Raw genomic sequence first — 21,698 nt, 5'->3', positions numbered from 1 at the left:
CACCTGCTCTGATGAACAGGGCCACTTCAGCACTGACACCCAGATTGGGCACACAGGCCAGGAGGATCCCTTGTTTCCAGAAGCCCAGTGCAGAAGTGGGAGAGCGCCCCTGGGAGGGAGCCAGCAGCTAGCTCAGCCAGGAGAGGTGTGTGGGCTGTAATGCCAGGGCCTCTGCAGGGACCACCGCTCCCCAGGGTGTCTGGGGCAGGCTGCAGGCAGGGGCCTCAGTTCCTTCATCTGTAAAACAAGAGTAAAGCTTTGGAATTACCAGAGCCCAGTGATGAAGTGCGATAACTAATGTGAAATCATTTGGGAAGCCAAAGATCACTACTGAGTGTGTGCCATTGTGTCAGCAGTCATTTTTAGGGGTGGCTGCTGCCTATCCCCAGCACTCAGAGAAAGTGAATTGGCCTCTTCACATCACCCCATCTATGTCCTAGGATCCGAGGCTGTTGGACGCCAGGAGCACACGAGATGACCGTCGTTTGAACAGCGACCCAGTCACGAGATGCTCCACCAGATCCCAGGCGAGGGCATGCACACATGTACCCGTGAACATGCGTGCACTCCTTCATATGGGGTGCTGGCCATGATGCACGCACATGTGTGTGGAGAAGTGGCCAGCGGCCCTGGGAAGTCATTCAGAAGCAGGCTTTGAGGTTGCTGGGACAGCCTCAGTGAGTTGTCAGAATGGAAGACTCAGCCCCAGCCATTTTTCTGAGTGAAATTACAAACTCTGCATCCAGGAGGATGGGGAACAGGGTGCCTCAGTCGCTCTTGCCAGGTGACATTTTGCCAAATCAGACAGCGTCAAGAGTGTGGTGGGTAAGGAGCACAATGAGCAAACTGATACTCAGACTTCCACAGAGCAAGGACCTGTGACAGCCAGCAGGCCCAGGTGCACACACACCCTCACACTGGGTGATGGCAGAGGTCTGGTCGGAGGCCAAGGTGAGAAAGCAAGGTCGCAGCTGGAAGGAAATGAGGGGATGCCAGCTTGTGAGGGCCAGGCCTAGCTTGCTCTTTGGGCATCTTGACTTGAAATTGAGACCTCTTCCCCTGGGGCTGGCCCAGACCCTGGCTCTGAGTGGGAATGGGGAATTACCATCTGAATGGACCACACAGGTTGGCCTGCTTCCAGAGCTCTCACCAGCACTGCAGCAAGAGGAGAAGCCTCTGTGCTGGGCTGTGGAGGTCAGAGACTGTCATGGACAGAAGGTGGGTATGAAACAGGAGAGGATGTGGTTAGAGTGGTGGAGGGGGGGCACATGGCAAAGAGCCTCAAATGTCAGGCTCAGTAAGTTGCCGTCAGGGGGCGACACAGAAGGTTTTGAGCATGAGCAAGTCAGTGGGTTGGATCAGGCAGTAGGGTGGACTCTGAAGAGACATCACAGTGGGAGGCCATGGAGCCACAGGTGGGACCTGGACCAGTGTCGGAGGGATGCAGCCCAAGGCCTGGGGGCAGACCAGGCTGAAGGAGCTGATGCAGAGAGGTGGGGAATCAAGGCCAGCCCTGGGATTTCATGTTGACTGCCAAGACGGATGATAGAAAGAAGGAAGCCTGGATGGGGAGCCGCTCTAGGAAGAAAGATGATGGTTGGGTCTTAGTCATGTTGTATTTAAGACCATAGTGGAATATGCCAGACAATAAAAGAGGCATAGCAGCTCCATGCTGGAGATGGGGAAACTGAGGCCAAGAGAAATCAAAGGGCCTCACTCTGCATGAGGCCACCATTAGCCTTTGAGACGGGGAGGTGTTCCTTCTGACTATCCCAGCCCTTGTTCCTCACTCCCTCTTCTTTCGGGGGTGATACAGAGCTTTCAGGGTCTGGGGCTTCCATCCTGCCTTCTAACAGCCAGAAGTTCAGCTGGAGGGACTTAGGGGGAAGCAAGGCCAAGCAGACTCATTCCAGGCCCTTTCCGGGGCTGCAAGGTTGACACTTACAGGAGCTTCTGTTTATTGGCGCCAACCATGTGCCAGAGAGTTTATGTTGATTTTTTTCTAATCACTCTAACAACCGTAATGGGGGAAGCACTATTTTTATTCCCATTTTACAGATGGGAAAACCAAGGCTCAGAGAGGTTACCTTGACCAAGTCACACAGCACAGGAAGGGAGGCTGTGGTGTGATGTCCAGGCTGCCTGACTCTGGGGCCCAGACTCTCTCCACTATTGCACTGTCCCTCCATGTGCCACTCTTCCGGGCAGAGGACAGCAAAGAAAGATGAGAGGGAGGGGACAGAAGGCTGTGACGGTGGTTAGATGCTGCCACCACCCTCAGGAGCTAGGGGGGCCAGACGGGAGCTGAGGGGCAGGAGGTGACCTGGCCTCCTTGTTGTGATGGACAGACTGCAAGGTGTCCCCCTGTCACCCCTGACTCCTGTTGTGCATGCCTTTGTGTCACCCCCTCCTCTTCAGTGTGGGTAGCGCCTGTGACTAGCCTCTAACCAATAGAAGGTGGCAGATGATGGCTGTCCCTCCCCTGATTCCATTCTCTTGTACAGGGCTGCATCTTTTTAGCAGACTGGCTCTAGATTCCCTTCTTGCTGGCTTGATGGAGTTAAGTGGTTGTGTTGGAGAAACCCATGTGTTAAGGAACTGCAAGCAGCATCTAGGAGCTGAGGGCAGCCCCCAGCCAACAGCCAGCAGGAAGCGCCGTCCTCAGTCCTACTACCAACCGAGAGGCAGTGGACTCTGCCAGCAACCTGAACTTGGAGGCAGGTTCTTCCCCTGTCAGCACTCCAGAGGAGAGCACAGCCCAGCCAACGCCTTGCAGCCTGTGAGACCCTGAGCAGAGGACCCTGCTGAGCCGTGCCTGGGCTCCTGACCCACAGAAACTGAAGATTACAGACATGTGTCATTTTAAGTATGACATGCTAAGTATGTGATCATTTGTTGTCAGTAGAAAACTAAGGCACTTGTCTTGGAGCAGTGACATTCCTTTCTAAAAGCTGGCATGGCTGCCACGATAGGCCCGGGGCAAGGATGGAAAGATAGCAAGGAAGGAGGGCAATGAAGGTGGGGGAGGCTGCACTTTCCAAGACCAAACCCCTTCCCTGACCTCGCGCCTGAGCCGAAGGCCAGAAGCTGGGCTGCAGAGGTCTTTGTGGGGATTGTGCCCGAGTCCCACAAACTCCAAAGCTAGACGCGACCCTCTCTGCTTTCCCTATCATGCAGGCAAGGACCCAGTGGCTGTGTGCTGCTCTTTCTCCCTGTTTGGGACTCTCCACTGTCCTGTCGGCGATCAGCACCTTCCTGCCGGATGCCTCCCCAACCCAGCCATGGAGCATCGCCCCCGTCCAGTCCTATGTGGTCACCCCTCCTGACTGTGCGTGGTGGCTCTTCACGGGGGTGCTCCACGGGCCTGGCTGACCATTGTTCATCTGTCCGCACTTCTCCATCAGGTCTGTATCCTCCAACTAGCTGTGTCCCTGGCCGCTGCACCCTCCCGGCTGTCCCTACTCTTGAGGAGCCGAGCACTGGGTCGCCTGTGTGCTCCAGCCCCAGCCTGCACAGGCCCCAGCTGAGAGCAGCAACGTGATGTCCCCACAAAACGAAGCACTTGGATTTTGCTCTAAGGGCCTCCTTCATGGAGGCTTTGACTGGAGTTGACACCCTGAAGACCGGGAGCTGCAGGACTCAGGGACTTCAGGAAAAGTGGCTGGGCCAACATGGGTTGTATTCAGTTCCTGCAGTGAACCAGCGTACCACACGAAACCAAACCCCAATCTTCATTTTTTACTGAATCAGAACCCAAATCTAATCCAAAGGCTATTTCTGAAAAACCAAAAAGAAAAACAAAGGCATTCCCTAAGACAAACAATGAATTGCATTTTTGGACACTGTTGGGCTGGAAAGAAGCCAAAGCCTGAGGGTGTGCTTTCCGCCACTGACCTGAAGGAGCGCTTCTACTGCCCAAGCCCTGGACCTGGTTTTCCTGGTCAGAGAGGAACACGATGGTGCGAGACCTGGAATCCATGCCGCCCATCCCATCAGAAGTTCCCAGGCGTGAGAGCCAGAGTGGCTGGGCCCCAGGCAGGGTACAGACCTCCCCGGCCTGGGCCTCCTCTCCTCAGTGCTGCACTGTAACGGCAGGGTTGGGGGAGCCCCTTCCAGGGACACTCACCACACACGGGGCCCCGGCAAGCTCAGGGAGCTCTGTCCCTGGGGCAGGAGTGGCGGGGGGTGGGCTTGAGGGTGGCTGGGAGAGCAGAAGCAGGGAGGGAGGCAGTGCGGGCATGGGGGCGCGCCCCCGCAGAGTCCAAAGGCTGGAGCACTAGCAGCCCTGCCAGTGGCTAACCCCAGGACCTTGGGCTGATCCTGCAGCCCTTCTCAGCCTCAGTTTCCTCGTATGTAAAGTGGGGATGAAATCTCCTTGCCTGCCTCACCAGGCTGCTGTAAACACCGAAGGCCCAAGCTTTAGGAGAAAAGGAATGCTGCTGGCCCAGCCACAGGGCAATTGGCTTGCAGTTCCAGCCGAGCATCCCTCGCGTGCCTCACTCACTTCTTCTGAGTGGAGTGAGCTGTGGGAGCGCCTCCTCGCCCCTCCACTCTCCTCCCTTCCAGGTGAGGCAGTGGGGGAGGAAGAGGGCAGGAGGCCTGGGCAGAGTGGATCCCCGGAGCCCCTCAAGTGTCCTGGGGGTGGTGAGTAGAGAGAAGCCGATGCCTGTGTCCTGCAGCAGGAGCTGGTGGCTGGAGCCAGGCCATGGGGGTGAGGGCAGGATTGTCAGGAGGACTGGGGCTGGGTTAATGAAGTATGGATTGACTGGACCAGGGGCTGATTAGCTCTGGCATTGGGCTTTTCCTGAGCAGCGGCAGCAGAATCAATACTAATCCCTTGATCCCATTAGAGGCTCCTGTGGATCTCTGGGACAAAGTCCATGCCTCCCTTCCAGGGAGGACTGTCTGGAGCTGGAGGGTAAAGCAGGAGCCTTGACCAGTATTCCTCCTGCTAACTTCCTTTAACATTTCCCCTCCTCCTGCCTGCTGCTGCCACATCCCTGACTCCCATACCCAGGGGACAGGTGCCTTCTCCAGCGGCCCTGGCCCCCCAGGCCTCCCCACCCACCCCACCTCCTCCTGGACCCCGACCACTGGAGCCGGCTGTGCTCCTGCAAGAGGAGGCTTCAGCATCTGCCTCCGTCAGCCCCGGGGGGACTCAGGCTCCCAGGGACGGAGGATGGCAGAAGCTCTCTTAACCAGCTCTCCTTGATGGACTCAGCACGTTGACTGACGTTCTCCGTTCCGTCTGTAAAGCACACTAATGGATGCCGTGCAAGCCTCACGCCGGGGCTCCCCTTTAGTGGCCGCTCCACTCCCACCAGCTGAGCACGTCCTGTTGAGAGTCTGTCATGTTTGTTCCCAACCTGTGTACAACGATCATGCTTGTTGTCATCATCCCGGAATATTCTATAAACCAGAAATATGATCTGGAAAGAAATAAATGTGTTTCTATGAAAATTAAGATGAATGCTCTCAAAAGACTCCATAAGGTGAGTCTGGAAGAAAAGTTCTCCAAATTAGGTGAAGATTGGTGGGGAAAGTCATAAAAATTTTAAAGGATACTGCACTCGGATTAGTCAACAGTGCCCTTCCAGTCTTGGTCACTTTAAAGAACTCAACACTCAACACTGGAGGTCACAGGCGGTGCCCCGCGGTGTGGGTGATGTCAGAACTCCCCTCAGCTGACTGTCCCCCAAGAAGAGGCCGCAGCCTGCATGAAAGAGGCAGAAGTGCTGCAAGCCAGCCGATGCTGCGTGCTTGGGGTCTGGGCACAGTGGCCACACCTTGCACAGTAGGGGGGAAACACCATCCAGTGAACTCCTGGCTCCTTGAAGTCACTTGTCTCAGGTGGAAATGTGTATGGCATGTAGGCATCATTTTGAAGGATTCTTCAAGTTAACGTACCTCTCTGACTAACCAGCTACTGTTCCAGTCTGACTGGGTAACACAGCTTTTATCATCTTCCAGAGATGAGTGGCGTGGATGGTTTCTGAGCTTATTTGTAACCGACCTCCATCTCACACACACACACACACACACACACACACACACACACGCCATCTCTGCAGTGTTAGTACTTATCACCCTTCCGCCTGAGTGATGTGATGGAAGCCTCAGAGTGAGCTGCGTAAATTCCCTCCTCCCCTCCAGTCTGGAAGATACTGGAAGGAAGCTCCTGCTCCCTTCCACGTTGCTCTGTTGCCCACAGAATCTAATACAGTGCCTGCCCCCTACAGATGCTGAATTAATATTTGCCAAATGGAATTAGTAAGCCTCATCTTCAGGGACTAGGGTCATCAATGAGGTTTTCGTGTGAACACTTGCATGCTCAGAAGAAAACCTTTCTATGGGTTTGGAATTGGCCAGCCTTCAAGCCAACCTCACACCCAGCTCTACCTCCCCAGGCCCAGCCTCTCCTGGGCTGTTCAGCCTAACTGGCTCAGCCCCAGCCTTGGGCACATCAGATCCCTCCTATCTGGGTTCCAAACACCCCCTAGTTCTCATGCATAGTCCATGACACCCTAAAACCCATAGACAAATTCTTATAAACAAGTCTTCCCAGATATGGTCAATGTCCACGGCTTATTGGACCTTAAATCATGACCAATTCCATGGAAAGCTGGGTGTGAGGTTTGGCCTTGAATGCCCACCAGACCCCCACTTTTCTCACATAGGACATTGCTTTGTCCTCACGGAGCCCTAAGTGTCTTAACCTCAAGTTGCTAAAATGGCAGAACTGAAAATTCTTTAGAACTCTCCCAATCTAGCCTCCATATTTTGAAGAGGAAGACAGAGGTCAAGGAGGGCAAGCAGTGTGATCCCATCCATCCTCCAGTGGAGAGCCAGCCAGAACACTGTCCAGGCCACTGCTTTCCTGCCTCCCTGCCGCTGCCTCCCAGCGCTCTGCTCCTGTCACCAAATGACCATCCCCCACTTGGCCTCCCGCGCTCCACCCACACTGTAGCCTTTGTCTATGTCCAGTGGAGGCTCCTGAGAGCACCCAGTGGAGTGGAAAGGCCTCCTCATGTCTGCACTTGCTGAGGGACAAATGACAGTTGAGGCTGGCCACAGACATGAGTGACAAGTGTTGGGTGAGGGGTCATGACCATAGCGGACCCTGGGCCCCCACACTCATTCACACCTGCACAGTTTCCTGTCAGCCTCCCCTCATGCCTCCACTAGACCCTTCCTCAAACATCCCATTGTCCCTGCCCTTGCCTCCTACCCTCTCCTGCCTTCTGGGTGTGGCCAAACCTCTCCTCCATCTTTTGGGCCCAAAGCAGTTCTGGATTCTAAGGCAGATGCAGCCTGCAGGGCCAAACCTTCAACCACAGGCAAGCTACTGTCCCCCCTCCAGGGCCCAGGCAGAAGCATAGGCTGTGGCGAGGTGGTCGTCCTTGCAGCCCCATCTCAGACTGGCCTCAGATCTTCTGGGGGTGGGGTGGGTGCAGCCTCCGCCCCCACACAACCCAGGCCCTGGCTCCATTTCCCACAAGCCCGCCCCCTGCTGGCCAGCTGGCTTTCTCTGAGGCTGGGGGCTCTCCCTGTTCTGCTTAATAACCGCCTGATAATTAGCTCCACGATTTTGCTACTATGCTTATAATAGCCACCATTAAAGTTATGGGGTTTTCAAGCTGTAATGGCTTCCAGAGTAATTAATGCACAACTGGGTTTATTGCGAAGTTTATTTTTAGACCTTTCCTCCCTTATCCCCCCTCCCCTTCCTTTCATAGATGTTCTGACCAAACAGACTGTATAGGATCAGAACTCTCTCCATGGCCTCCCTGCACCCTTGTCTCCATCTCCCCCCTTTCCTCTTCTGCCCCCCTTGCTGCTCCTGCCTCCAGCGAGGTGCTGGGACCCCGCGGTTGAGGCAGCTTTCGTGGAGGAGAGTGGCTCTGCAGTGGCTCTAGGCCAGGGCCTGTGTATGTCCCTGTGCTCGCCCCACACCTAACCAGGTCCCAGGGCTCTGGGGCCTGCCCCTTCTCTGCTCCTGACGGCAGCACGAGCCAAAGGGCCTGGACTGGTGCCTGGCTCCACCACGTCCCGCCTGTGATTCAGGGGCTGGCCCTGCTGACATCCACAGAAACAGGGATGAGGACAGCCCCTCCCGCCAGGGGTGTCGTAACACTGACAGGAAGTGTGGGGCATTGTCTTTGGACGCTGCGCATGCCACCTGACGGCTCTTATGACTAACGACAGCCACGCAGACAAGGGGGAGGTCGAGTGGGTGCGGACATAGGAGGCTTGGGTGAGGAGGCTGCCAGAGGAAACAGGTGTAAGGGCAGGAAGGTGCGCAGAGAGGCTGGCGTGTGCGCACCGAGTGGCACCAAGCTAGCCTTGCCATCGCTCTCTCCATCCTGGGATCAGAACCCTCCCCAAGATCAAGGACAGTGGGAAAAGCTCCTTGGGAGTCACTGAGAGCCAGAGGAAATCTCTCAGCCAGGCCTTTTAGAAGCTCCTCTGTCCTGCGTGAAATGTGGCCTGAGATGGCCAGCCAAACCAAGGCCCTGACTCAGCCCTTTGTGGGCCTGTCAGTGGCCTTGCAGCGTGGGCTGGGGCCGGGGTGTGGCATGAGGTCACTCTGCTCCATCCACTCAGCACCTGAGACCCAGACAGGCACCCGGGGCGGGACACTGGGCCCTGTCACCTGCTGGGGCCGTGGAAGAGCCATTTGTAGGAGACGCAGCACACACCCAGGACTATTCGCCCTGCGCTGTGCCCGCTGTTTGTCTCTGCCTGTAAGCTCTAACCCTGCTGGGCCTTCCATTCCCCCAAGGAAGGAGGGGCAGCCTGTCTCCCCCCTGTGACAGGCGACCGTGGAGGCAGAGTGGGCCTTTGGGGGTAGGGGCGGGTGGGCATGCTGGCCAACCCAGGAAAGCACAGCTCTTTACTGGAAGACAAGGCTTGGTTCTTCCACAAGGCGTCAGAGCTGTTTGGAAAGAGGACCAGACAAGGAGAGGAAAACACACTGTTTCCAAAACTGGGGGCCAAAAATCCCCCTAAGCCATGGCTCTGGACTCAGAAGAGATGGCGAGCACTCGCTGCCTCGGGATGGGCGGGCAGCTGGCCTCTGAGGCGTGTCACTGCACAGTGCTAGGCACAGGTGGTGAGCACGCCAGAACTCGCCCGGGGCTGCCCACGGTTGCCCTCCCTGCCCTCCTCCCCACAGGCCCCACCTGCATCTTGCACGCATGGTGTTCGGCACAGAAGTGAAGGGGGCGGCAAAGAATAGGATGTGACTGCTGCCATGGTGTTCATGAGGTCTCTGTGCCTGCTCTCCTTGTTACACACGAGGACGAGGCCCACAGGAGGATGCTGCCAGCGGATGCTCTGCGAACCTGACAGGAAGTGTGAGCAGGCTCCCCTCCTCACGCAGGGGTGCCTCTCCTGGGGCCCCTGCTGCTCCATTTTGAGTCCTGTCTCCCCAGGGTGTGGCAGCCCCACCAGGACTGCCTCTCCTTCCTGCTGATACTTGGCTCCAGCGCCCGGTGCTCTGCCCTATGCACAAGAATTTCCCACTGACATCTACAAAGGGAGGGCACCTCCCAGGGCCTGTCCCCAAAACATCCCTTATTGGTCTTCAGAGCACTCACCCCAATGCTGACCCCTTTATCCAGGCTATGAAAACAAATATCTGGGCACAAACATGTGGACAACACAGGAGCTGATGTGTCTTGAGCACTAGCTGTATATACATCAGGCGCCATCCGATGGGCCTAGGGCATTAACTCATTTAATTCTCAGAATGCCCTTGTGAAGTAGGTACTGATGGTATCCCACTTTCATAGATGAGGAAACTGAGGCACAGAGAGCTGCCGTAACTTGGCAAAAGGCATACGGTTTGTTGGCAGCAGAGCTGGGTTAAACCAAGGCAGGTGTGTCTGAAGTCTGTGCACCTGCTGACTCGCATAAGTGGGCAGTGCCACGCCTCAGGCCTGGGGGGACAGAGGCTCACTTCACGCAGTGGGCAGGCAGAAGGGGTCCACAGGGAGATGGCAGTCTGGGCTCCATTGTGAAAACCCCACTGCTGTGTGTCCTGGAGCTGGGCCCGGCCCTTCTGGGCCTCCGTCCCCCGCCCAGGTCTCTGGCCATCCTCTGCTGCTTTCTCTTGCAGGTGTCCACCTTGCAGGGCTCCTGACCGTGCCCCTGGACAGCCACCCGTTCTCAGACACCAGTCTGGCCGGACCCCGCAAACCTGCTTCCGCAATGGGTGGGTTGTGAGCGCTGGTAAGACCTGCTAGCCAACATTCAGCCTCTCTGCTGTCCCCATGCCTGGCCCGCCCAGCCCACTCCTGTTCTTTTCTCCCCTGTGCTCACCACTGGCTGCTGCTGCCGCCCCCGGGGCCATCCTCTCCCGACCTTGCCGCGCTCAGGTAACGAGGAGCTGTGGGCCCAGCCAGCCTTGGAGATGCCGAAAAGACGGGACATCCTTGCGATCGTCCTCATCGTACTGCCCTGGACGCTGCTCGTCACCGTGTGGCACCAGAGTACCATCGCGCCTCTGCTGGCCACACACAAAGGTGAGCCCCTGGCCCCCGGCCTGGCTTTGGTAATAAGAGTGACCACAGCCAACACTGATGGCATTCTTATTTTCCTTTACTAGGCAGCTGGGAGGAGTGAATGATCCAGGCCAATGACCTTATCCTTTCGGGGGTCTTGGCCCCTTTGGGAATGATGAATGCTGTCACACACACACACAACTCTGCATCCAATTCCAGGACGTGCAAGGACTGGAGCATTCTGCAGCGGGTGGGAAGGATGCATGGATAAGATTCCTGGCCTGTACTGTGTTTTAAAACCTTTCAGGGAAGGGTATCTTACTCGCTCCTGTTTTCCTAGTTGGACAACCCTGATCTTGTCCTACTCTGAGAATAGGCCTGGGCAGAGGAAAAGTCCCAGGACTTACTGAGTCCCCTCTCAGAGGAAAAGTCCCAGGGGAAGAGCTGGGGTTAGAACTGGCTTCTCCTGGCTCCAAGTGCAGAGCTTTCCCTCTACCAGGTTGCCTTTCCCTCTCACACCGGGGCTTCCTACACCCCAAAAGCTTCCACGTGCCCCGCATCTGGCCTGTCCCCTCATTCCTTGGTCCTTAGTCTCACGCTCTTCTCCTCTCCCCACTCTGTGCACACACAGACTCAATACTCTAGGGCGGTAATTTTCCCATTGAAATGTGCGTAAGATCACATGGGAGCATGATAAGTTATGAAGGCCCCCAGCCCTCTCCCAGAAAGAAATGATGGGTCACAGGTAGGGCCTGGAAATCCACATGTAGCCTGTAACCCCGAGTGATCTGGATACAGGCAGGAACCAACAATCACAGTCTGAAGCTCCAGTTACACATTGGGACCTGCTCAACCTAGCTGTTCCTGAAGCTTCTGGGAGGAAGGGCCACGCTGAAGATGGCTAAATTCCCACTGCCCACTGCTGGGCACCGAGAGCCTCTCCCGACATTCATCCTCTCCTCCCAACTCCAACATCTCTTCTTTGGTGCTTGTCATTTTAGAATTGTTATCCTACAACTACATCATTCCAGCGGGGTTAAGACGACCATATATAAAAGTAACATAACATCGTGTGGATTCTTGACAAAGCTCTGGGGCCAGAGACGTCAGGCTGTTTTGCTAAGCGCTGATGATACTGCTTGAAGATGGGGAATTGGCATTTTTTCTCCCCAGAGCAGGCCAAGAGGAACTGAACAAAAGCTGCAGGGAAATAAAGTTAGGGTCGCCAAGAGGCCTTTAGGATTCAAAGGTTGTAGAAGCCCTGAAGCCAGCCGGAAGGGCCAAGTCATACTGCATAGAGAACTTTCTCAGGGCACAGTTCCACCTGTTTGGGATGATTTGAGTGGCAGAAAGGTGGGGAAAATGATTCTAAATCTCCTTCCTGGGCCTTGTTTTCCAAAACTTTATGGACTGCAGGATAAAGTAATCCTTATATATATTCTAGTCAGAATCTCCATTACCCATCTCTCTCTCCTCAGCCTTGTGCTCTTTCCACAGTTTGACCCAAAACTCCTCCAACAAGTCACCTTTGATCAGCTGTGTCTGTGCTGGTCTTCCCACCCTGAATGCACAGCCGCGGGCATCGTATCCATGGCCCGGGCAGCAGGCTCCTAGCTGCTGCTGTCTGTCTGGTTTCGCCATTGGCTTGTGCAGACTCCCTTCTTCTGGGTTCGTCAGCGTCTCCTCCCAGAGCCGAGTGCCAGACCTCACACAGGCACTCCACACACCCCACGTGCTGATGACAGCAGTGGGACGGAGGGAGGTAACAGAATGTCTGATTCATGCATCCTCCCCGGATCGCACTTCCACCCTTTCACGTGACGGCTCATTTCCTCCTTTCCATAGCCACGTGGAGCCGTGAGGAACTGGGCTGGACACTGCCCGCTTCTCTACACGAGGAAATGCCACATCTGCCAGGCAGTGTTCTGAGCCCTTTACACATATTGACTCATTAATCCACATGGTAACTCAAGAAAATAGATGCTATTATTAGCCCTATTTTATGGTTGCTAAAATTGAAGCACCAGAAACTAAGTAAGCTGCTCAATGGCATATGGTTAATAAGTGACAGAACTGGGCAGTGTCTGAGCCCAGGCATTTGGATTCCTAGGTCTGTCCTCTGTGACCACCTCCTGCTGAGAGGGGCTGAGAGCAGGAGGGTCTCATAGTTGTCCAAACAGAATGATGTAACTTGGAGAGAAGGGACTCATTAACAAGAACATCAGTGTCCCTGAATTCTCTTGATGGGCCTACTAGCTTCACCAGTGAGGAGAATGTCCAGGATGTAAGAAAGAGCATGCTCATTAGAGCTCCCCAGTTGGAGCAGGTTGCCTTCAGGAAGGAGCGGGTTCCCCTTGCCTGCGAGTGTTCACCAGAGGCCAGCTTCTGCAAGGTTTCACACGGTGTCCCTCATGGTGTCCTTGGGGAGACAGGGGTAGATACTAGGGGGATGCTGGGACCGTGAGGGTCAGTACAGCCAGTCTCCAGATGGTTGAGTGAGTGTGTCCAGAAAGTGCAGATTCAGAGATTGACATTGAACCAGCAGAAGAGCTAGAACAGGCCTCCATCCTATCCCTTTGTGTCTGCCAAAATGTAGGAATATCTCAAATCAGAAACGACAGATTCAGGATGCAAAATTATCTTGATAACTATTGGCAAAGCCCTGGAATAAAATGCAGTAGTTATGTATTAAGTTCTGCACCAAGATTCAAAGGATCGATTACATAAGGCCAGGACAGGCGAGGTCCCACTTGACTAGAGGGTTTGTGAAAACTCTGGTGAGCTAACCCCAGCCTCTTTGGGGTCCACAGTGTGCTGCGGCCACAATGACACTAGCCCTGCTCTGGGACATTGCAGCAGCCACACCACAGAGGCTGCCAACGCCCCTGTGCTCTGCTGGCCCAACCCTGTGCAGGGCAGTGCGGTCAGCTCTAGCCAGATGAGGAAGGACTAGGGTACAAGGGCTAGGACACTTTGTCACAGAAACCCCACACATTTAGGAACTGAGCATGCAGTCTTGGAACACGGCCAGCTGCCCTCAAATAGCTACAGAGTTGTCAGACTTGAGCAGGAGGCAGGGGTTATTTATGTGTCATCCTGGGAGTCAGAACTAGGAAAACCGGGGGGAGGGCGGGAATTCCAGAGAGGCAGACTTCTCCTTCAGCTAGCACAGGTAGAGCCCAGGCAGGGCGGACGGCATCCCACACAAGGGGCAGAGAGGTTTGTCGTGACAAGGTGGGTGGCACCCCGTGCGGTACCTGAGGCCACAGCCAGGCCATGGCTCCTGTCCCCACACTGTCTGTCTCCCAACCCCGCAGATGATGGCAGGGACCCCCGGCGCGACGCGCCACCGGGCGCCGACCCCAGGGAGTCTTGCATGTCTGACCGCGACATCGTAGAGGTGGTGCGCACCGAGTATGTGTACACGCGGCCCCCGCCGTGGTCTGACACGCTGCCCACCATCCACGTGGTGACGCCCACCTACAGCCGCCCGGTGCAGAAGGCCGAGCTGACGCGCATGGCGAACACGCTGCTGCACGTGCCCAACCTGCACTGGCTGGTGGTGGAAGACGCGCCGCGCCGCACGCCGCTGACCGCGCGCCTGCTGCGCGACACCGGCCTCAACTACACGCACCTGCACGTGGAGACGCCCCGCAACTACAAGCTGCGCGGCGACGCCCGCGACCCGCGCATCCCGCGCGGCACCATGCAGCGCAACCTGGCCCTGCGCTGGCTGCGTGAGACCTTTCCCCGCAACTCCAGCCAGCCCGGCGTGGTGTACTTCGCGGACGACGACAACACCTACAGTCTGGAGCTCTTTGAGGAGGTGGGGATGGGGCAGACTCCAGGGGAAGGGGGCGCGGCTGCGGGGCCTGAGGCCTGCGACGTGGGGAATTGAGAGGCGCACTCCTGGCGGGAGCTCCCGCGGAGGGTCTCTTTGGGTGTGCACACAGGGAAACCACAGGAGGGGTGCCCGGTTGGGGTCAGTGCAGACGGAATGGGAGAACCTCACTGCAGGTTTCAGCAGCCCCCACTGGGTACAGGGAAGAAAGCTGGAGTTGGAGCTCCTGGACCAGAGTCCTGGCCTCACAGGCGTTGTCTGAATGAGGGCTTAGAGTGGGGTCATTGAGTGTGGCTGCCAGAAACCTCTGTGGTGGAACAGTTTGTGTGTCCTTGGGGTTTGTGGGTCATGGTAGTCTTGAGGAGGGGGACTCTGAATTGGGAAGATTGGGAGGGGTTGCAGCAGGGGAGAAAGGGCAGCAGGTCCTATGGAGAATGGATGGTGAGCTGTTTTGAGAGGCCAGGCCTTGCCCACAGTGCAGGGCAGGCTCCTCCACAGATGCCCATCGCGGGGGATGCGTGTGGGGGTAGGGCTGGCCTGGCTTCCCTGGCGTGGCCTCAGATGGCTGTCTGCACAGAATTAATTGGTGATTTCCATGGGGACGGGCATCATGCCCCATCAGCAGTCCCAGGCATCCTGACTCTGGATCCCCCACCTGTAGATGCGCAGCACCAGGAGGGTGTCCGTGTGGCCCGTCGCCTTCGTCGGCGGCCTTCGGTACGAGGCCCCACGGGTCAACGGGGCAGGGAAGGTGGTCGGCTGGAAGACAGTGTTCGACCCCCACCGGCCGTTTGCAATAGACATGGCTGGGTTTGCGGTCAACCTGCGGCTCATTCTACAGCGAAGCCAGGCCTACTTCAAGCTGCGCGGTGTGAAGGGAGGCTACCAGGAAAGCAGTCTTCTCCGAGAACTTGTCACCCTCAATGACCTAGAGCCCAAGGCAGCCAACTGCACCAAGGTAAGACCCTCAGCGGAACTGACAGCTGCAATGCAAGTGTTTCCAAGCCCATCCAAACCCTCCCTGCAGGTCAGGGGCGAGAACGGTAGGCCTCAAAACAGCCTTGCAAAGCAGCAGCAGCCTGGAGCAGTGCCTGCCCAAAACCCCCTTCCGGGAGGCAGCATATCACCCCAGGCGGCCCAGGACAGCCTGGGAAATGGGGAGAGTGGTGATCAGTGAGGCAGAGCCAAGGATCCCTTCCCTTGCCCGAGCAGCTGTGCTCCACGACCTCCCTGACAAGCACACACGCACAAACACGTGCACACACACACACTGCTTCTAGTCTGGACTCCTCTGGCTAGTGCTGGGGCTATCACTTGGCTGAGCTGAAGGCTCCTGAAGAACCTTCTTCCTGTCTAGAGAGACCCATCAAGAAACCCAGGGGAGGATGAGAAGCAAGAGGAAATCTTGGAACTTATTTATCAATCTTCTGTAGCTCTAGAGTTTGTTTCCAACAGATATTTTGAATGCATACGTGTACAAACAGCAGGAACGAGGGGGCAAGTAGAAATAAAGAAAACAATGGAGGAAATCTGGAGGGAACAAGGACAAAATGAGAGGGGCAGGAGAAATATTGGTAAGGTGTGGGAGGGAGCGCGGGTCAGGGGCCTGCCCCATATTGTTTTGTGTCTCTGGACACACAGATCCTGGTCTGGCACACACGGACAGAGAAGCCAGTGCTGGTGAACGAGGGGAAAAAAGGCTTCACTGACCCCACTGTGGAGATCTGAGCCCCAATACAGGTACGGCGGGGACGAGGGCGGGCGACACACAGGGCAGGGGCACACCAGGTCTGGACGCAGAACACACCTGCCTGCCGAGCGAGGCTTCTCCTCTGTGTCTTCACTTGCAGGAGGACAGGGCGAATCCCAGCGGGAGTGGAAGAGGCGGAGCTGATGTGTCCCCTCCCCCCACGCCTCTGCAGGCTACCAGGAGCCTGCTGCCTCACACAGCTGGGTCCTTCTGCCACGGCTCTTGGGAAGGCCTCACTTTCCAGACACCCCCTCCTGACCCCCTGTGGTTATTACTATCATTCTGGCCATGACACTGTCCCATTGCGAGGCTCTGCTACGAGGCTCTGTCTTCCCTGGTGGGTTCCTCTTCAGCATGCTGCTGTGACAGTGACCCCTCACTCACTGCTTCCACCATCGAGAGCATCCAGATGTCTCTCAGCAGTGACGGTGTAGCACAGTGGTGCAAGCATGGACCCCAGAGCCTGGTTCCACTCCCAGGCCTACCACTCTTCACTGTTTGACCTTGCTTTCTTTCTCTGGCCCGCAGTGTCTGTATCTGTCAAATGGGTTGCTGGGGCACCAGGGACAGCCTCTGGCACATACTATGTCCTATATAAGTGTTGCTATTTTTATTTGATTCTTTAAAACCCTCTATTGATGTAGGCCACAGGATCTATCTACATTTTAGAGGTAAAGAAATGATGTTCAGAAGAGCTAAATGAAGTGTATTATGCCAGATCATCGGCAAGGCCAGGAATTTTCTGTGGGCTTTTCTATGATCTCATCACAGAGGTGGCAGCTCAGGCAGTGGGACTCACATCTGTCCTTTCGCCCCGGAGTTAAGAGCTTCGTCATCTGTATCACAATTGCAACCACCCTGCCCACAGGGGAGCACAGGGTATCAGCCTGCCTGTTTTGTTCCCTGAACTTAAAAAATCAACTTGGCCAGTGCCACTGAGAATGCAGTGCAAGCTTCACTCCCTGCCTCCCATCCTCACTGGGTCACTGGAAGAACCTGCTCCCACCCGCCTCTCAATAAGAGTCCACATAGGATGCTGGGGCTTGGGCTCTGCAGAGCTCGGGGTGACCCCTTTTGGGGGCTTAGGATCCGGTGGTGTGGCCAGGCTGGCCACTCCCTCCCCTGTCTCCCCTCCCCCGCCTCACCCGTTCCTCTTTTCCCCTTCACAGGAGCCTCCTTCCCAGACCCTGTAGCCTTCCATTCTCTCCCCATGGCTGATGGTCCCTCCAAGGCAAACTCCTAAGGAATCGCCATCACCCTCCTTTCTATTCTGGAGGCTTCAGAGAGAGCCCAGCCTGATGCCAGGACAAAGGACGGAAAACCTAAAGCACAGAGATCCCAGACCTGTTGTTCTCTTCCATCCAAGCCATGCCAGCCAGTGAGCCAGTGCCCCAGCACGCCTCCCCAGGGCTTCCCACGCCAACAGGGTTGTGGGAGCAGACACCGTGGGCACCCAGGCTCTGGAGAGATGCCAGGCAGGGAGGGAGGTGAGAAGACCTAGCAGTGAAGCAGAGTGTGGCCCTCCCCAGCTCCCTGCTCATGGGGCCCAGCACAACCACACAGGACACCTGGCCAGGGAATTCTGAAGACCAGAGAGTGGCCCCCCACCTGGGCATCAGGAACGCCCCACTCCCCTCCTCGGAGAGCTGCTCCCAAGTGCACATAGCTCTCTGGCTTTCCTCTGGCTCCCATTTCCAGAGCCTAAGGCTGTCTTTGATCCCAACAGGCAACCAACCCTGCATGATGGGGGCCTGGGCCTGCCAACAGGCTCCCCCTATACCTCAGGTGGTGGTGGGAGTGGAGCCCCTTCCTCTGGCCCCACGTCCCTCAAGCCTGCTCCTTCCAGCACAGGGAAGGAGGTGGGTCCCAAGCCAGCACAGGTCATGGGGTCACCTGAACTAAGACCACCCAGGCCCTGTTCACACACTGCCTCCCCACCACCCACCAGGCACCAGGGCCCCTTGCCTGGGCTGGGACTAGGGAGGACAGGAGCCCTCTTCTGGAGACCTCAGGGCTTGGGGAATCAGAGGTGGGCGAGAATGGACTAAGCAGGGAGGCCGGGCAATTCCACTCCTTCCTGGCCCTGGTGTGGGTGCGGGGGGACTTGTGATTAGGAGAGGGATTGATGGAAAGGGGGCAGAGATCATTTGGACAGTGAGGGGAGAAGAGACCTGAGCACACACTACTTTGGAAATCATTCTCTTTTAAACACAAAATGGGAAAGAAAAACTCACTTCCCCCTAAGTTGGGAGCATGTAGAACAAGCCCGCCTCCTGTCCAGCTGCCCCCTTTCCACCCAGAGAGCAGTGAGCATGCGCTGCTCCCCTTCACCACGAGGGGACGCATTTCCAGGCCACTGCAGAGGCCCCTGGCTTTCCTACTGGGGACAGGGCCCCCTGGTGGTCATCCCATTCATGCTCCTGCGAGTTGGAAGCACAATTTTCCTCCCAAGTGGAGGAAAAGGAGAGGCCTGAGCCTACAGAAGAGGTGTTTATATTTTAACTGCTAACAGCCCCCACTCCGTTTAAACTCACAGTACTGGTCTGAGGACCACTGAGAACCCCCTCTGGTGGGTGGGGGGTGGGACTCAGTCCACTGACCTAACATTCAGAAAATAGTATTGGCTGCCTGTTTCGAGATGGATTTAACTTCCCACAGTATTCATGAAACCATCAGATGGCGTCATATCCCTGAGGACCTGAGCCCTTGCAGGATGTTCCCCAACCTCATACTTTTGATGGTTGCTTCGGAGATAAACCCCTGGGAATCAGGTGGGGTGGCACAGGAGAGAAGGGAGGAGGTGGGCACAGGGCACCCATCAAATGGGTGAATTTACACCCAGGCACTCCACTGCCTCACGCACCGAAACCAGCCCTGAAGGCTCAGGTCAGCCCGGCTGGTCTCAGGCCGCCACCTTAGCCAAAAACCCAGAGCTCATTTTCAGGAAATTGATAATGAACAACGAAATGGGGTACTCTCTCTCTCTTTTTTTTTTTTTTTTTTTGGCAGATGCTAGTTCAGTTGTTTTCACCTAATATCCGCTCTGAGCTGCATGAGTGTTTCTTTATAGTTATAACTCGGGTGGACTGCAGCTTTCAGCCTTGTCAGGAATGAGTCTGTTATAAATCAGAGTGGGGTCCAGGACCACAATTTGTTCTCCAAACCCAGTCTGTTCCTTGCTCCCCACCATAAAGGAGTGAGGCCGGGGGCTAGGAGTCCCAAGAACAGAGGCTGGGCTGAGGGAAGCCCCTGCAGCTGCACCATCTGGTCTGTTTTAATTTAACTGTATTTAATTTTTTTCAAAATTAAAAGTCAAATATGGTTTTTAACAGTCCTAATTCTCCTCAGCCCTACATTATTTTATTCTCATTTATTGCTTTAACCATCCAACAAATATTTATTTGTTGGGTGCCTACTAAGAACAGGCATTATTCTAGGAGCTAGCCCAGAGCAGTGAAGAGCCAAAGCACTTGTCTGCGCAGAGCCGACCTTCCAGTGAGAGGACGTGCACAGACAATAAAGATCTCCAGGGGGCCAGATGCGGTCTGTCCCAGGAGAAGAGTGAGGCTGAGTGGGGGAAACAGCAGCTGTGGACAGGAGCTGACCCCTGGGGTAGGGCAGTCAGAAAGGCCTCCCTGAAAAGGTTACATCTGGCAGAGCAGCAGCACAGACACACAGTTATCTGGGTCAGAGCATGCCAGAACAGGGAACTCTCCCCTCAGTGGGAGGGCATTTGTGTGTTTAAAGATGGGCAGAAAGGCCAATGTGACTGCAGAAGTCTGGGGACGTGGGAGGGGCTGGTGGGGAGATGGGCTGGACACGGGAGCAGGGGAGGTGCAGGGTGTATGGGCCCTGGGAACCAGGGGAAAGCTTTGGGCTTCTACTGTGAGTGAAGACGGAGGCCATTGGAGGGTTTGGATCAGAGGACCGACAGGATCTAACTGTTAGCCTTTTGGGAGAATCACTCGCCTCCTGTGCTGACAATAGACAGCGAGGACAAGGGCAGGCCAGGGGACAAGGCAGCGGCTCCCGCAATGATCCAGGCACGAGATGGCAGCGAGATAGATGAGGGCGCAAGCTTTGGGGCAGAGAAAAGTGGTCCTGGTTCCCGAAGTATGTAAGAGGCAGAGCCAGGAGAATTTGCTGATGGATGGGATGTCAGATATGAGAGAGGAGCCAAAAATAATCTCAGACAGAAGAGAACTGCGTTTCCGGATCTGGGGCAGAGTGCAGGCGGGATCGTGTGGGCCGGTGGGAGTTTGGTCTCACGTAACTTGGACAGGTGCAGAAGAGAAGTGCGTGGACAGCGGCCAGTACACTTAGAGCTCAGATGGAGGTCAACACTGCAAAGTACTAGTGTCCAGGCTGTTGACAAGCCGGGTCGGTGAGACCCCTGCAGTGAGTGTGGACAGCGGGAAGAAGAGGCCTGAGGAGTAGGCCTGGAGACCTCCAGCATCTAGAGGCTGGAGTCATAAGGAGGAGTCTTCAGAAGAGCCTGAGCTGAGGCTCTCCAGCAGGAAGGTCTGGACAAGCCGTGGACAAGCTCCGGAGGATGACCTCCGCTGGGGCTTTAACAGAGAAGCTGTGGGGGCATTCGGGAGATAAGAAGGCCAAGAACAGTAAGCTGCTTCAGGAGGACCTCACCTAAGAAGGGGCCAGGGTGTCTTTGCAGATTTGCATAAAAGAGTAATTTGAGAGGACTCTTCACTTTATGAAAGGATTCACTGTAAGAGTCCTGTAAATACCAGTTCCCTGTCACATTTTCCAACAGCAGCCACCTTACATACCGCTTTGCAGAGCACACTCTGGTGTAAAGCGAGGCCCAGCGACACTGCTCCCCAGCGCTGGCCGTGCCCAAGCAGCCCTAGCCCCATGCATATCTGAGGCCTGTGCTTTCCATTCCAAGGCAGTTCAGGAACAGCTGGTGAGTTCTGGTAAGATTGGGGACTTTGCACTCCTCTTGCCCCTCAGCCATGGTCCATGAGGTTCATTTTAATAAGCTCCATTTCTCTGGCCCCAGTGGGACCCTTAGGCCCAGCCCCCTGTGATTGTCTGTGCTTACGGCTCAGCTGCTGTACACCACAGCTGCCCCCAGTGCAGAACCCTTTCCTTAGTCAAGCACAGGATGCAAGCCTGTGGGGCCGTGGGGAGCCTCATGGCCTGCTGTGGCCCCCGCCCCCAGGCTTTGTGGGCTCCTGGTGTAGGCACCATCCTGGGGAGGTGTCTGCTATTTGTCTGTGACTATTACTGAAGATAATTCGTTTGTGGAATTATCTTCACAAACGTTGTTTGGGAAGAAGACCCACCTGCCACAGTTGACTCACACATAGAGGTCTTGGCTGTCTAGCAGGTTCCCACCCCTGCCCACCAGCACCAGAATGGACCTGTATTTGACTTCTCTCCAGGGGCACTTGCAATCCAGGTGCCACTTCAGGGGGAATGCAGGTCAGGAGGGAGGTGGTAAGGAGCCAGGGGCTGCATCATCTACTCACCAGGTAAAGCCCAGCACCAGCTGGGCTAAATGTGAGCCTGACTCCACAGGGCCTGCACCTCTGGCTAATAAGCGGCACAAATAGGATTGGAGGAATATCACCGAGGAAGA

General features: G+C 55.8%; 1 protein-coding gene across 2 annotated transcripts; it reads left to right on the top strand.

Moving 5' to 3' along the window:
- Positions 1-10,384: 10,384 nt before the first annotated feature.
- B3GAT1 (beta-1,3-glucuronyltransferase 1) lies at positions 10,385-16,087 on the top strand. 2 transcript variants are annotated; one of them, XM_087434067.1, is made up of 5 exons: positions 10,385-10,537; positions 11,609-11,610; positions 13,833-14,331; positions 15,008-15,304; positions 15,988-16,087. In XM_087434067.1, the coding sequence occupies exons 1-5, from the start codon at positions 10,415-10,417 to the stop codon at positions 16,072-16,074; spliced, it is 1,008 nt and encodes a 335-aa protein (XP_087290193.1). In that variant the 5' UTR covers positions 10,385-10,414; the 3' UTR covers positions 16,075-16,087. The 2 variants fall into 2 exon arrangements, with proteins under 2 accessions (XP_087290193.1, XP_014649245.2); XM_014793759.2 differs by lacking the exon at positions 11,609-11,610 and having other exon boundaries at positions 10,385-10,526; positions 13,823-14,331.
- Positions 16,088-21,698: the final 5,611 nt, after the last annotated feature.

The sequence above is a fragment of the Ceratotherium simum genome, chromosome 7 (assembly GCF_057802395.1).
Source record: "Ceratotherium simum simum isolate JZ-2026a chromosome 7, ASM5780239v1, whole genome shotgun sequence".
NCBI classification, from domain to species: Eukaryota; Metazoa; Chordata; class Mammalia; order Perissodactyla; family Rhinocerotidae; genus Ceratotherium; species Ceratotherium simum.
The sequence above is the reverse complement of the archived record's forward strand: the minus strand, read 5'-3'. Positions and strand labels throughout refer to the sequence as shown.

Excerpts from the sequence above, each read along its gene's own strand:
- B3GAT1 (XM_087434067.1), top strand. The coding sequence starts at position 10,415 with ATGCCGAAAAGACGGGACATCCTTGCGATCGTCCTCATCGTACTGCCC. Across the intron at positions 14,332-15,007 it reads GTCTGGAGCTCTTTGAGGAG|ATGCGCAGCACCAGGAGGGT; the intron begins GTGGGGATGGGG and ends CCCCACCTGTAG. Across the intron at positions 15,305-15,987 it reads AGGCAGCCAACTGCACCAAG|ATCCTGGTCTGGCACACACG; the intron begins GTAAGACCCTCA and ends CTGGACACACAG.